Source organism: Juglans regia, chromosome 16, assembly GCF_001411555.2.
Source record: "Juglans regia cultivar Chandler chromosome 16, Walnut 2.0, whole genome shotgun sequence".
Lineage (NCBI taxonomy): Eukaryota > Viridiplantae > Streptophyta > Magnoliopsida > Fagales > Juglandaceae > Juglans > Juglans regia.
Window position 1 is genome coordinate 24,521,575 of NC_049916.1, and position 13,096 is coordinate 24,534,670.

The 13,096-nt window shown below is 33.6% G+C and overlaps 2 protein-coding genes across 2 annotated transcripts; both read right to left on the bottom strand.

Annotated features, from left to right (window-relative positions):
* Positions 1–1,554: 1,554 nt before the first annotated feature.
* Positions 1,555–10,705, bottom strand: LOC109015622 (G-type lectin S-receptor-like serine/threonine-protein kinase At1g11300). Its single transcript, XM_035686243.1, has 13 exons — positions 10,601–10,705; positions 10,074–10,291; positions 9,773–9,983; positions 9,389–9,626; positions 9,159–9,306; positions 8,564–8,842; positions 4,920–6,288; positions 4,704–4,808; positions 3,031–3,245; positions 2,705–2,915; positions 2,362–2,599; positions 2,142–2,289; positions 1,555–2,033 (listed from the first exon to the last, which is right to left on the bottom strand). The coding sequence occupies exons 2-13, from the start codon at positions 10,260–10,262 to the stop codon at positions 1,728–1,730; spliced, it is 3,657 nt and encodes a 1,218-aa protein (XP_035542136.1). The 5' UTR covers positions 10,263–10,291; positions 10,601–10,705; the 3' UTR covers positions 1,555–1,727.
* A 102-nt stretch (positions 10,706–10,807) lies between these two features.
* LOC118344829 (G-type lectin S-receptor-like serine/threonine-protein kinase At2g19130) lies at positions 10,808–12,188 on the bottom strand. The gene has a single exon (XM_035686244.1). The coding sequence runs from the start codon at positions 12,119–12,121 to the stop codon at positions 10,808–10,810; it is 1,314 nt and encodes a 437-aa protein (XP_035542137.1). The 5' UTR covers positions 12,122–12,188.
* Between the last annotated feature and the right edge of the window lie 908 nt (positions 12,189–13,096).

Sequence of the window (13,096 nt, forward strand, 5' to 3'; positions counted from 1 at the left end):
CATGCGCCCCCGGGAACAAGTAACTCGATCGTGGAGTCAGTGGTCATCGGTTCATTACTACAGAAAGTCCAGGAGCCGAAGGCAATTCCTGAACAGTCCATGCCGGCACGTCGTTCACATCACCTCATGGGAATTGCTGATTCGACACGCCATTGCCATTCTCGTCGTCCTCCTACGGAATCTTGTTTTTCATTCAACCGTTGCCAACGTAAAGGATCGTTAATACATACTTTTTTTTTTTCCTACGAATTAGGATGATACATGATGTTGTTCTTGGACGCTGGATTTTAATAATTTCTCACACAGACAAAGCATGGGACATCCTAATTATTTCCGGGAGGTGTAGAAAACATGTCATATGCCAGCTCTCCATCTACTCATCTATGGTAAGATGTCAAAGCTAGGAGCATAAGATGCAAAAGTGCTAAACGTATTCGAAGTTGGAAAATAATATTACGTCCCTCGAGTTTGTCTCCTCAATTTGACTGCTTATGTTATTATTTTTTTTTATTTTTTTAAATAGTTAAAGAAATAATTATTAATAAATTGATATATTTTTTAAAAATATTTAAACATGTTTAAAAAATAAAAATAAAAAATACAAATAGATGACTCGTTTATTTTTACAGATGAGATGATATGAGTTAAGATTAAAATTAAAAAGTTGAATAAAATATTGTTAAAATATATTTTTTAATATTATTTTTATTTTAAAATTAAAAAAAATTAAATTATATATTTTATTTTATATTAAAAATTAAAAAAATTATAATAATTAAATGAGATACAATATATTTTGAAAATAACAGAATACACGACCAACCATACAAACTGGACAGCATAATAGCACCGTCCTTCTAAGTTCAAGGAGTCCAAGTCTTTTATCGGACTGCTGCTATGTGTTCTGAGTGACCTATGCACGAGGATTCGGCGCAAAATACAAATTGGAGTCACCATGGGCTATTTGCTACATTTTGATTAAATTGATCTCTTTTCGTTGGTTAAGATTTTTGGGAGAAATGATATTTCAGCCCTAACCCATAATCATCTTCATGCTATGATGCATTTTTGACAATGGATCGTGCTACAGCCCCCGCTGGGAGCTCCCGCTGGGATTGTAGTGTATTTTTGTATGTGTTTTTTTTTAAGTTGTTTTTTATATAATTTTTTTTAATATTTTTTAATATTTTTTAAAAAATAAAATAAATTTAGAACATTATTAAAAACACTTTCTTAATCAAGAAGTAAAAAAAAATTATTAAAAAATACTTCCTTAGTCACGAAGTAAAATAAAAAATCATATAAAAATATTTTATATTTTACTTCGTGATTAAGCAAGTATTATTTAATAATATTATAAATTTTTTTATTTTTTAAAAATATTTAAAATTATTAAAAACATCTACATAAAAAAAAAATTAAAAAATACACATAAAAAAATACACTAGAGTTCCAGCGGGAGCTCCCAGCGGGAGCCCCCAGCGGGAGCTCTAGCATTTTCCATATACCCAGTTGGAAAAAATAATAAATTTTAAATATGTGATTGCTGTAAAAGAGAGAAAAAAAAAATGAAGTATTTAAATGGAAGACGGTGAGATATATTATTGTGTTTTAGAAAAGTATGTTTCTAAAGTACGAAAGATGTTGACTTATTAGCTAAAATTTGACCAGCTGAAATGGTGAAGAGACTCTTTCACTCGCGGAGGTTGTAAAATGGTACTTTGTAATCATCGAGGTTCCATGATTGAAATAGTTAAAAGGTTGTTTACTCCTGCACTCATGTTGACTGCAGAATTTCTATCCATTGCAGTCCGGCCTCTGATAAAAGCAGGTTTTTTAGGTGTGGGCAGAGGTGCATGTTCATTGCTGATCATTGAGACTACATCGAGCATGGCGGGTCGATCAGTCGGACTTTCTTGGACACAAAGAAGCCCGATGTGAATGAGTCTCAACAGAATAGAAATGGAAGGAGGATACCCTATAATCAAATCCATCAAGTCCAAACTCTGATCGGTCGTCCACAACTCCCAAACCTGTAATAATTTTAAAGCATTGAAAACTTGATTGATTACTCTGAGAGCATTTCAATGCAACTTACATACAAAGCAATAAGAATTTGAGAGGGTTGAAAAGTTACGCACATAATTAAGAAGATTGAGTGACTCGCTGTTATAGAAGCCAGTATTCTTCTTGCCGCTCACAATTTCTAGTAGCAATACTCCAAAGCTAAACACATCAGACTTTATCGAGTAGAGACCCTCCATTGCATATTCAGGAGACATATAACCACTGTGTTTCAAAACAATGAATTATTCAAGCAATTGATGAAGGTATTATATAACAAATAGATAGCATACTTACTAAGTCCCAACAATTCTCCTCGTGTTAGCGTGTGTTTGATTGTCTCCTACTATTCGAGCCATGCCAAAATCTGATATTTTCGGGTTCATTCTACTATCCAAGAGAATGTTACTGGGTTTGAGATCTCTATGTATGACTCGTAATCTTGAATGTTGATGAAGATAAAGAAGCCCCTGAGCAATGCCTTCAATAATGTGTATGCGTGTCTCCCAATTTAACATCTTTTTCTTGGTCGGATCTGTTGCAAAAGAAAAAAAGATGATACATTTAAACAACTATGTAGTTTACATGCATATATCTGTGTTTATAAGACACATTAATATATGATGAAAGACGCTCGCACCAAAAAGGTAGAAATCCAAGCTTTTATTGGGCATGTACTCGTATATTAATATTTTCTCATCTTGCTCGATACAGCAACCCAAGACTCTGACAAGATTTCTATGCTGGAGTTTTGCAATTAGTATCGTCTCATTCCTGAACTCCTCAAGTCCTTGTCCTGAATTTTTTGAAAGCATTTTCACTGCAATTTCTTGCCCTCTGAATAACTTCCCCTATGAAAGAGAACCACATATAAGCTCTTTAAACTTTTTTTTTAAAAGTTTTACGACGTTGGTTGACATAATTTTTTTAGCTCATTCTCTAGGATCAAGAAGAAAACGTATATACCTTGTAGACAGGTCCAAAACCTCCTTCCCCGAGCTTGTTCGCAATCGAGAAATTATTGGTTGCGGCTAATACACTCTTGTAACTGAATAGTGGTAACTCAGCATCCTTCTTCCCTCTTCTCTTCAGATTATCTTCAGTGATCGGTTCATCACTCATTGCATGAAATTCCGTATTAAAATCAAAACACCGTATATCATTGCTTGAAGCCTGCTCTCCTGTTTGATATAGAAAGATAGAAATCTCACTCTGAGTACTTCGGCTGAAAATCTAGTGCTCAATCAGTCTGCTTGAATCAATTATTAGTAGGTTACAACATTAGGTTCAAAAAAGCTCAATCACTATGAGCCATTTGAGTACACGTAGGTTAACCCGTTCCTTTAGTCGTTTATTAGGAAAAAAAAGGTTGCATAGGCTACATTAGCAAAGAGCCCTTCCCATGGATGTGGTTGGTGAAAGTTTGTAGGAGGACCTACATGTAAGGCTGTAAATGAACTAGTTTGTTCGATAGCCCGCTCGGTATTCGTCCAGTCAAACTCGAATCTAATTTGACTCGTTAAATAAAAAAGCTCGTCCGTAAAAGCAAATATTTGCTCAATTAGTAAATGACACATACTCAACAAAACTCAACTCGGTTAGGGCTCGTTAAGGCACGCTCGTTTATGCTCGAGTCGACTCGTTAACTCGACTCGATTAAAGTTCATTCATATATTGATAAATATATACATACACCTATGTATATATATATATATATATGTATTAGCTAATAATATAAGCATAACATTTTTATAATTAAATATATAATATGTAATCTAATTACTTATGTCTATATATTGAATATACTTCACAGCTATATTTTATAATTTGTACAATAATTAGTCGATAAGATTTAATAATTTCATATACTAGTATATGAGAATCATATATGAAATAAATATATGCTATCATATTATGTGTATGTATTAATAATTTATGTATGCATATAATATTTTGTTATTATGGATAAATATCATATTAATTATTTATAAATTCTTAAAATCTTATAATTCAATAGAGGTTCTACTTGTTAGTTGTACAAATTCAATATTAAATTTTTTTATTTATCTAATTTATTAATTATTAAAAAAATAAAAAATAAAAAATTCGAGCTGAGCTCGAGCTCATTGTGACTCGAGCTCGTCGCTCGAGCTCAAGCTGGAAGTTTAGCTTATCAAGTTGAGCTCGAACAAAGAATAAAAATCTCCCCCGCCTTGTACCATGCGGGTAGCACCTCTCTCTACATGCAGTTAATCTCCAGAGCCTGAACTCCATCTTCACCAACAGATGTGAGGATCATAGTTTTAGGTCCCACAAAAGTAAATTTATAGACCGTCATAGTTTCATATAATACATTAGATTTACTCTACAATAAAAATAATTTTACAATTTAATATACTACATCAAAATATATCAGTCTGTGAATTTACTTTTGTAGAATCTCTTTATGACTAAAATATTTATCTAATTTTTAGTGTTTGGAGCAGGAGAAAGTGTGGAGTTTTTTTTTTTTCTTTTTTGTTCTTAGATATAGGTACATCTTTATACGGTTGTCGTTGACCCACAAAACCAAAACAATGAACAAATAAAGCTTGTAATTTTTGTAAAGTGATTTCTCTGCGTGCAGAACTTGCGCTTACCTTTGCGTTTGAGCTTTCCCCTTGAAAAACAAATACAGAGACATAAGATAACCACTGCTGCAGGGACCAGAACACCTATAATTACTCGTACTCTCCATTTGTTTCCTGATTAGGAGGATAAGAATAAATATTAGCTCAACCATAACCGAAAATTTAGCACTCACTCGGATAAAATGATAGCATAAACTTCTGTATATTTAATCTCATTCATCATGCCTTTGGTTCTAATTTGATGCTCATCGCCAGCAAGTCTGAGATGGATGACTTTTCCAACCGGATCACCATCTGGAAGTTGCGTTATGTTCAAAAGAGCTCCTTCCCATATCATACACGTGTTGATATTATAAGCATATGCTGTGCAAGAGCATTTTTCCATGCAAGACTTTTCACATATCCTAGCACTCCCTGACAAATACGTTATGGGATTGACTGGCAATCCCATGTTTGACATTTCCAGGAATGAATCACTTTTGCCATTAGCAGGCTTACTGTTCTCACATTGCAAAGGCAATTTCCTCACACAAACTCCTGACCAATCTTTCAGATTGGCGTCTTCAATCGAAGATGGTTCAAAGCCTTTTAGACATTCACAATTCCCATATTTAGTACACACGCCAAATGCACCACACGAAGCATAGACACCACATGGATTTGCCGGTTGAGACCAAAATATAGCCCAAGCCCAAGGGCTAGGATTCCGCGCCATTTGCTGGATCTGTCCTGAAGGCGTAATGTAAAATCTAAACCTGGAAGTATTTTTAACAGAAAATATAAAATATTGTTCCTTTTCGCTGGATACAAAATTGTAGTTGCTGACATCATTCATCCACATATCAGGAGCTAAGCTGAAAGATTTTCCAGTCCAATCTCCAGTTCTCCAATATATTTGGGTTCTGTTCCACCGTAAGATAAATTGACTCATGCTTCCATTTGGGTCTAATCCAAACGAGAACATACCCGGTGCAGGATCTTCCAAACTCTTCCAAGAAATAATCTGCTTCGATTTTCCAGTAACCTTATCGATACCAAGCTTTGCGCCTGGCAGCCATGTATCGGTTGGATGGTCGAAACTCTCCCAAAATATAGTATTCAGGCTCGAGTTATCTCTTAAAACAAGATTTCCGTCATCGCGAAGTACTGCTTCAGTTGATTTTGACAGTGGAGAAGACAGCTTTGTGGACCAAAATGGTATCTTGGAGGAATCTCCGAGCAGGACCAGATTGCCATCTTCCGAGAGTTTGAGTTTTAAGGAAGATGGGTCAGACAGTGGGTTCTCTCTATTTGCCACCCAGACAATGTCTTTTGCATCAAAGTTTTTATACCATATGCAGAGGTAGATTCTTGAAGAAGAAGAGGGTAGTCTGTTGAAACCGAGTTCAAATATCCCACCTTGAGATTCCAGCCTGTCGTTCACTGTAAGAACCCGACCCGCTGAAATTGTATCACCCACAAGGGAGAAACATGCTTTGCAGTAGGAAAGGGTTAGAAGCAGAACAAAGAAATGCCATGACTTGGCAATATTCGTAACCATTCCTCGCAGAGAGTGAGTAATTGCAGCAAAATAAAAGAAAGAAGAATAATGATGCTAGAAATGTACGAGTAAAGTGGAGATATTTAATTCGGCCTTTTGCTACTGAGAAAATTGACAGAGTCATTCCAGACCATTGACCGAGATATTCGGCCTTTGCTAACAACTGAATATTCGTAATTTATAGATAATTTTAAATAAAATAATATTTTATTAAACTTAAACACATCAAATTAAAATAAAATTTTAAAAAATTATTTTATTACATAATTATAAACAAATTATTATCTGATTGTCAGTCTACCATATCTCTTTCCAAACTACTCTAAGGTTGTGTTTTGATGTTGAAATTAGTTGAGTTGAGTTGAATTGAGATGATAAAATATTGTTAGAATATTATTTTTTAATATTATTATTATTTTAGAATTTGAAAAAGTTAAATTATTTATTATATTTTATGTTGAAATTTAAAAAAATTATAATAATGAATTGAGATGAGTTGAGAGAAGTTCATCAACCAAACGAATCCTAACACGCAATCGGAAGAAGTATTCCGATGTATTTTAATTTTTAATTTTTTTATGTATTTTTTAATTATTATAAATATTTTAAAAAAATAAAAAATTTATAATATTATTAAAAAACACTTCTTTAATTTTGACATTTTGTGTTTATGATGGATTTAATACTTGTTTAGAAGTGATCTCAACTCAATTCATCTCATCTGATCATTATAATTTTTTAAAATTTTTATATAAAATATAATAAATAATTTAACTTTTTTAAATCTCAAAATAATAATAATATTTTAATAATATTTTATTCAATTTATCTAAAATCATCTTATGATATTTCTCAATCCAAATGGCGTTAATAAGAAGTGATATTTTGCACACTAGACTTTGTAAATAGAATCACTCGTACGGGCATCCTATAAAATTTTTCCTTAGTTTTTCTCTTTAATTTCCTTTTTCAATTATTTGATATATGGATGTTGGATCCTAAAGTTAGGTGCAAACAAATTTCAGGAACCATCAATTGAGAAAGTTTTTTTTTTTTAAATATCCAAATTATATTTACAGGAAACTCAAAATATACATTGTAAAAAAGTTATATCTAGTTAGTATAATTGTTTTTTAAAAAATAAATAAATATTTTCATAAGAAAGAATAATTTTAATTTAGAGGTTACAAGAAATAGCAAAACTAAAGTTGTTATAAAAACTATAAACAAAGGAGATTTTTGGGAAGATATAATTTCAATGCACGAGATTTGTAGTCCAATTGATAAATTATAAAATTAAAGAGTCAATACTACGAACTGCGGTAGGGATCTAATGGCATGAGGGTATCACCGGTAGATCTTTGCTATTTTCATCATCTCCACGTATCACATGCCACACACTATAATTTTTTTTTTAATTTTTTTGATTTATTCTTTTTAAATTTATTGAATTCTTCTATTCATTAAAAAAATAAAAAAAAAATGATGTAGTGTGTAATGTCTAGACACGATGAATATAATTTTCATCACCTGTAATGGTTTGGATGGGTCGCGGGGAGTGCAGCACAGCCAAGGAATGAGTCAATGATGTGGGTCGCGGAGTGAAAGTGGGGCTGCGAAAGGGAGACGAACGGAGGAGCACTGAAAGTGTTTTGCTTCTAGTTGTTGTTCTTTTTAGACCCAATGGGGAACATGACTGTTCAACACGAACGCGTTAGTCATAAAGTTGCAGAGGCGGCATAAATTGTCTGGGTCAAAATATCTTATGGCATTATTTTTAATTATGTTTATAATATAATTCTATAACTTTTTAAATATGTTATTCTTCAATTAATAATTATAATAAATTAAAAAAATAGGATGAAGTATTTTATATAAATGAAATATTCTACATGCCTTTCACACCATTGACATGGCATGTAAGGAATCAATTGAAAACCTTTTAAGAATTGAGATGAACAACATGCCGTTTATTACTCAATTTGTAAAGCATAAAGCTCATGGTTCTAGCTGGCCTACACAACTTATAGGAATTATTATTTCCCTTGTGGTGGCTGAAGATTTGAATAAAAAGGCAATATCTACCACAATTGTTATATGTATTTCACCATGACCTACTTGTCGTATTCTATACTCTTCATCTGAAATAAAATTAAAGAGAATTAATATTACGAAGTTCCTAGCCGACTTCATGAAATTACAATACTACCTGTCTGTATGGACTCTGCATGCAGCATGTTTGAAACCATCTTGTGACCCACAAATTACTTCCTGGAAGCTTTGCCTATCAGCTTGCCCAGTTAATTAATAAACGAAACACTAGTATTCATCGAGCCTCCATTATCGAAAAAGTTGCACTGTTTATTGAACAATTTTCTTCTGCAGACTTAATTGCTGTAAAAGCTGGTTGCTTGGGTGTCGGCAGAGGTGAATGTTCATTACTGATCATCGAGACTACATCACGCATGTCAGGTCGATCAGCTGGACTTTCTTGAACGCAAAGTAGGCCGATGTTAATGTATCTCACCGGGGTAGAAGTGGAAGATGAACACCCTATCGTTGAATCCATCAGCTCCACACTTCGACCGTCTCTCCATAATTCCCAAGCCTGTATTCATTTTAAATTAATGTAAATTTCGTTAAACATTAAAAGTAATTCGGTTTATAGCTTAAATCCTCTACAATTGCCTGAGCAAATTGGATGGCCATTTCGAGAGACAGATGGCAAATCTTTGGGCTTTATATATTTTAATCTTAGCAGCATAGGATTTTCGAGCAATGTTGATTACACATGTGCATTTAAAATTGTGTCTCTCTCTTTGCATTGGACCATCCGATACACTCGGACAATTAAAGAAGATCTTAATTTATAAATTATTGATGTAAAAACATGAAAAATGTAATAGGGTATAAAAATCACCCACATATCTAACAAGATTGAGTGACTCGAAGTTATAAAAGCTTGTGTTCTTCTTCCCACTCACAATCTCGAGTAGCAATACTCCAAAGCTAAACACATCAGACTTTATCGAATACAGACCCATCGTGACATATTCGGGAGACATGTAGCCGCTGGATTCCAAAATTCAGTGCTTAGTAAATTTAGGTGGCACTTACAAATATGAGATGCATGTGGAATAGATTGCATACTTACATAGTTCCAACAATCCGATTTGTGTTTGCTTGTATTTCATTATCTCCAACTATTCGAGCCATGCCAAAATCAGATATTTTCGGGTTCATTTCACTATCCAAGAGAATGTTACTGGGTTTCAAATCTCTATGTATAATTCTTAACCTTGAATACTGATGAAGATAGAGAAGTCCTTGAGCAATCCCTTCAATAATGTGAACGCGTGTCCCCCAATCTAACATTTGTTTCTTAGTTGGATCTGTTTAAAGGATGCAATAAAGGAAATTAGCACTCAAGAACTCAGAATATATATATATATATATATGTGTGTGTGTGTGTGTGTGTATAATTTGTATTCACGTGTATGTGTATAATAAGCATCGAGATGACGAAATAAGGACACACCAAAAAGGTAGAAATCCAAACTTTTATTGGGCATGTACTCGTATATTAGTATTTTCTCATTTCCTTCAATACAGCAACCCAAGAGTTTGACAAGATTTCTGTGTTGAAGTTTTGCAATTAGTGTTGTCTCATTTCTAAACTCCTCGAGCCCCTGTCCAGTTCTTTTTGAAAGCATTTTCACTGCAATTTTCTGCCCCTTAAGTAACTTCCCCTGTGAAAGAGAACCATAAATTCTTTAAACTTTCTCAAAGTTTACCATATTTTTTAAGCACATTCATTTAGCTGAACGGAACATACTTACCTTGTAGACTGGTCCAAAACCTCCTTCTCCAAGCTTATTTGCAGTTGAGAAATTATCAGTTGCAGATGATACGCTCTCATAACTGAACAACGGTAACTCAACATCCTTCTTTCCTCTTTTCTTATCATTATCTTTAGTGTTTGTTGCATCAATGATTGCATGAGTTTCAGTACTAAGATCAAATAGCATTAGATCATTGCTTGAAGCTGCCTCCTCTCCTGTTTGGTACAGAATGATGCGACTTGTGTCGTTTTAGTGGAAAATCCAGTGTTTTCTATGATAAAATCAATTAAAGGAGTTTTTGAATATGTTGGTGAGGCTTGTGTGATTTTTCTCGAAAACTTGGTTCAAATGATTTCATGAGCATGAAGAATATATATATATATATATATATATATATATATATTTATATGAGGGGAGAACCACCCCACGGTAGTCTTTAGGACCCAACCATGGAACCAGAAACAAAAAATAAAAAACTGTAACTTTCTAAGGATTTCTGTGTAATGTTTTTAACTTACACTTACCTCTGCGTTTGAGCTTTTTCTTGCTTGAGAAACAAAGATAGAGGCATAAGATTAGCCCTGTTCCAGCAACCGGTACAGCTACAATCACCCATGGTTTCCATTTGTTTCCTGATTATGATAATGAGAATAATCATTAGCTCTATCAGAACAGAATTATGGTATCAATTCAGTAAAAGATAATGAAAACTTAAGTGGATTTCATCTTATTCATCCTGCCTTTGGTACTAATGTGTTGCCATCAGCAGAAAGTCTGAGATATATATCTTGTCCAGCCTCACCACCATCCGAGGCTCGCTGCAAGTTCAAAAGAGCTCCTTCCCATATCATACACCTGCTGCTGTTATGAGCATAAGCTGTGCAAGAACAATTACTGATGCAAGCTAATTCACATCTCTGAGCACTCACTGCCAAATATGCATTTGAGTTAACAGGCAATTTCATGCTTGATATTTTCAAGAACCAATCTTTTTTGGCATTACGATTTTCACATTGCAAAGGGTGTTTCCTCAAACAACCACCGGACCAATCGTTTAGTCTGGTCTCGATATCTGAAAATGGTTCAAAACCTTCTGGACAGTCACAAGGATTAGATGTATTATCACGATATATGCCAAATGGACCACACAAAGCATAGACATCAGATAATGATTCTGGTCGAGCCCAACCTCGAATAAACGGCGACTCAACGAAGGACAGCCATGCAAGTTGCTGGAACTGTCCGGTAGAATTAATAAAAAATAATGTCCTGAGAGAAGTATTATAAAGAGAGTAAATAAGATAGGTTTCATTTTCATTTGACACGAAATTGTAGTGAAATATCGTATTCGTCCTCATCTCAGGAGTATTGCCAAAAGTTTTTCCATTCCAAACTCCAGTATTCCAATAAACTTGGGACCTGTTCCACTCCAAGATATATTCACTTCTTCCATTTGGGTCTAGCCTGTACGAGAACAGACCCGGTGATGGATCTTCTGAAGTTTTCCATGAAATAAGTTGCTTCGGTACTTTGCCAGCTTTATCGATCCCAAGCTTTACACCTGGCAGGGCTGTATCAGTTGGGTGGTCGAAACTCTCCCAAAATATAGTAGAAAGGTCCGATCTATCTCGTAAAACAAAATTTCCATCATCAAGAAGTGCTGCTTCAGTTGAATTTGAGGGAAGATTCTGCAAATTTGTGGACCAAAATGGTTTCTTAGAGGAAGCTTCAAGAAGGACGAGATTTCCATCCTCTGAGAATTCGAGTCTTGCAGTATAAGGGTCAGACAAATGGTTTTCTCTATTCGCTACCCAAACAATCCTCTCGCTGTGGAACCGTTTACACCATATCCCCAAGTAGATTTTTGAAGGAATTCCTCGTTTGAAGAATCCGAGTTCAAAGTTGCCACCTTGGGAGAAGATGATGTCGGTATTCATCACTGAAAGGGACTGACCTTTCGAAAGGGTATCATCTACATTAACGGAGAAGCATGCTCTGAGGAGTAGAAGCAGAACAAATAAGACTAGGAATGCATCATTACCCATATATATCCCTCACTAACATACAGCTAGCACTGCAAATTCAAATTGTAGTTACAGAAAGATGCTTTAAGAATAATGATGCTAGAAGTAGAAATAATCGAGTGTGCAAGAAAACTTTTGGATTATTAATAGTTAGCCACCCGCCACCGCCCTTCGACTTGACCCATTGACTCAACTACTCTTCTAGGACCGAGTCATAACTCTTTAATTCGAGTAGGGTTGTCAAAAACTAGGATGCCAGATAGTCGGGTTAAACTCTGCTCAGTTAAATCTGGATCTAAATACGTTAATTTGTAAATTCTTTTTACCTGTCCATCACATTTTTTTTTTTTTTTAATTTTTTAAAATTAATTAAAATTTTCTACTCATCATTCATATATCACACATTTAATAATAATAAAAAAATATATAATATGCAATGTATAGAAATAATAAATAAAATTTTTCTTATTAAGATCTTGAAACCTTTTTTCAAAATCATCATTTGTCATACAACTTGACACGTTAAATTTATTTTATAATAAAAATAATTTTATAATTTAACGTACTATATATAACAATATCAGTTTATAAATTTTACTTTTGCAGGATCTCACCTGTCATTCCTCCAATGTTAAGGTTTATTTTCCAACGGATTAATATAATAATGTCACTTCATAATATATATATATATATATATATATTATATACACACATTCTCTTTTGCTAACTTTAAAATTTTCATGAATTTTTATGCTTACATAAAAGTTGTAAAAATAATTATAAAATAGAAAATAATTTATACAAAGCCAAGAATTAAGTGTAAAGTAATTAATCTTATAAAAAAAGACGTACTTAGTAGGTAATTAGACAATTCTATAATTATCAGGAACTCAATAGTCTAAATATTTTACGAAGAGTTTTGCTATTAAAAGTCAGCGTGTTAACACGCTATTTATAGTAGGGTCTGAGTCTATTATAATTAAAAAAAAATAAAAA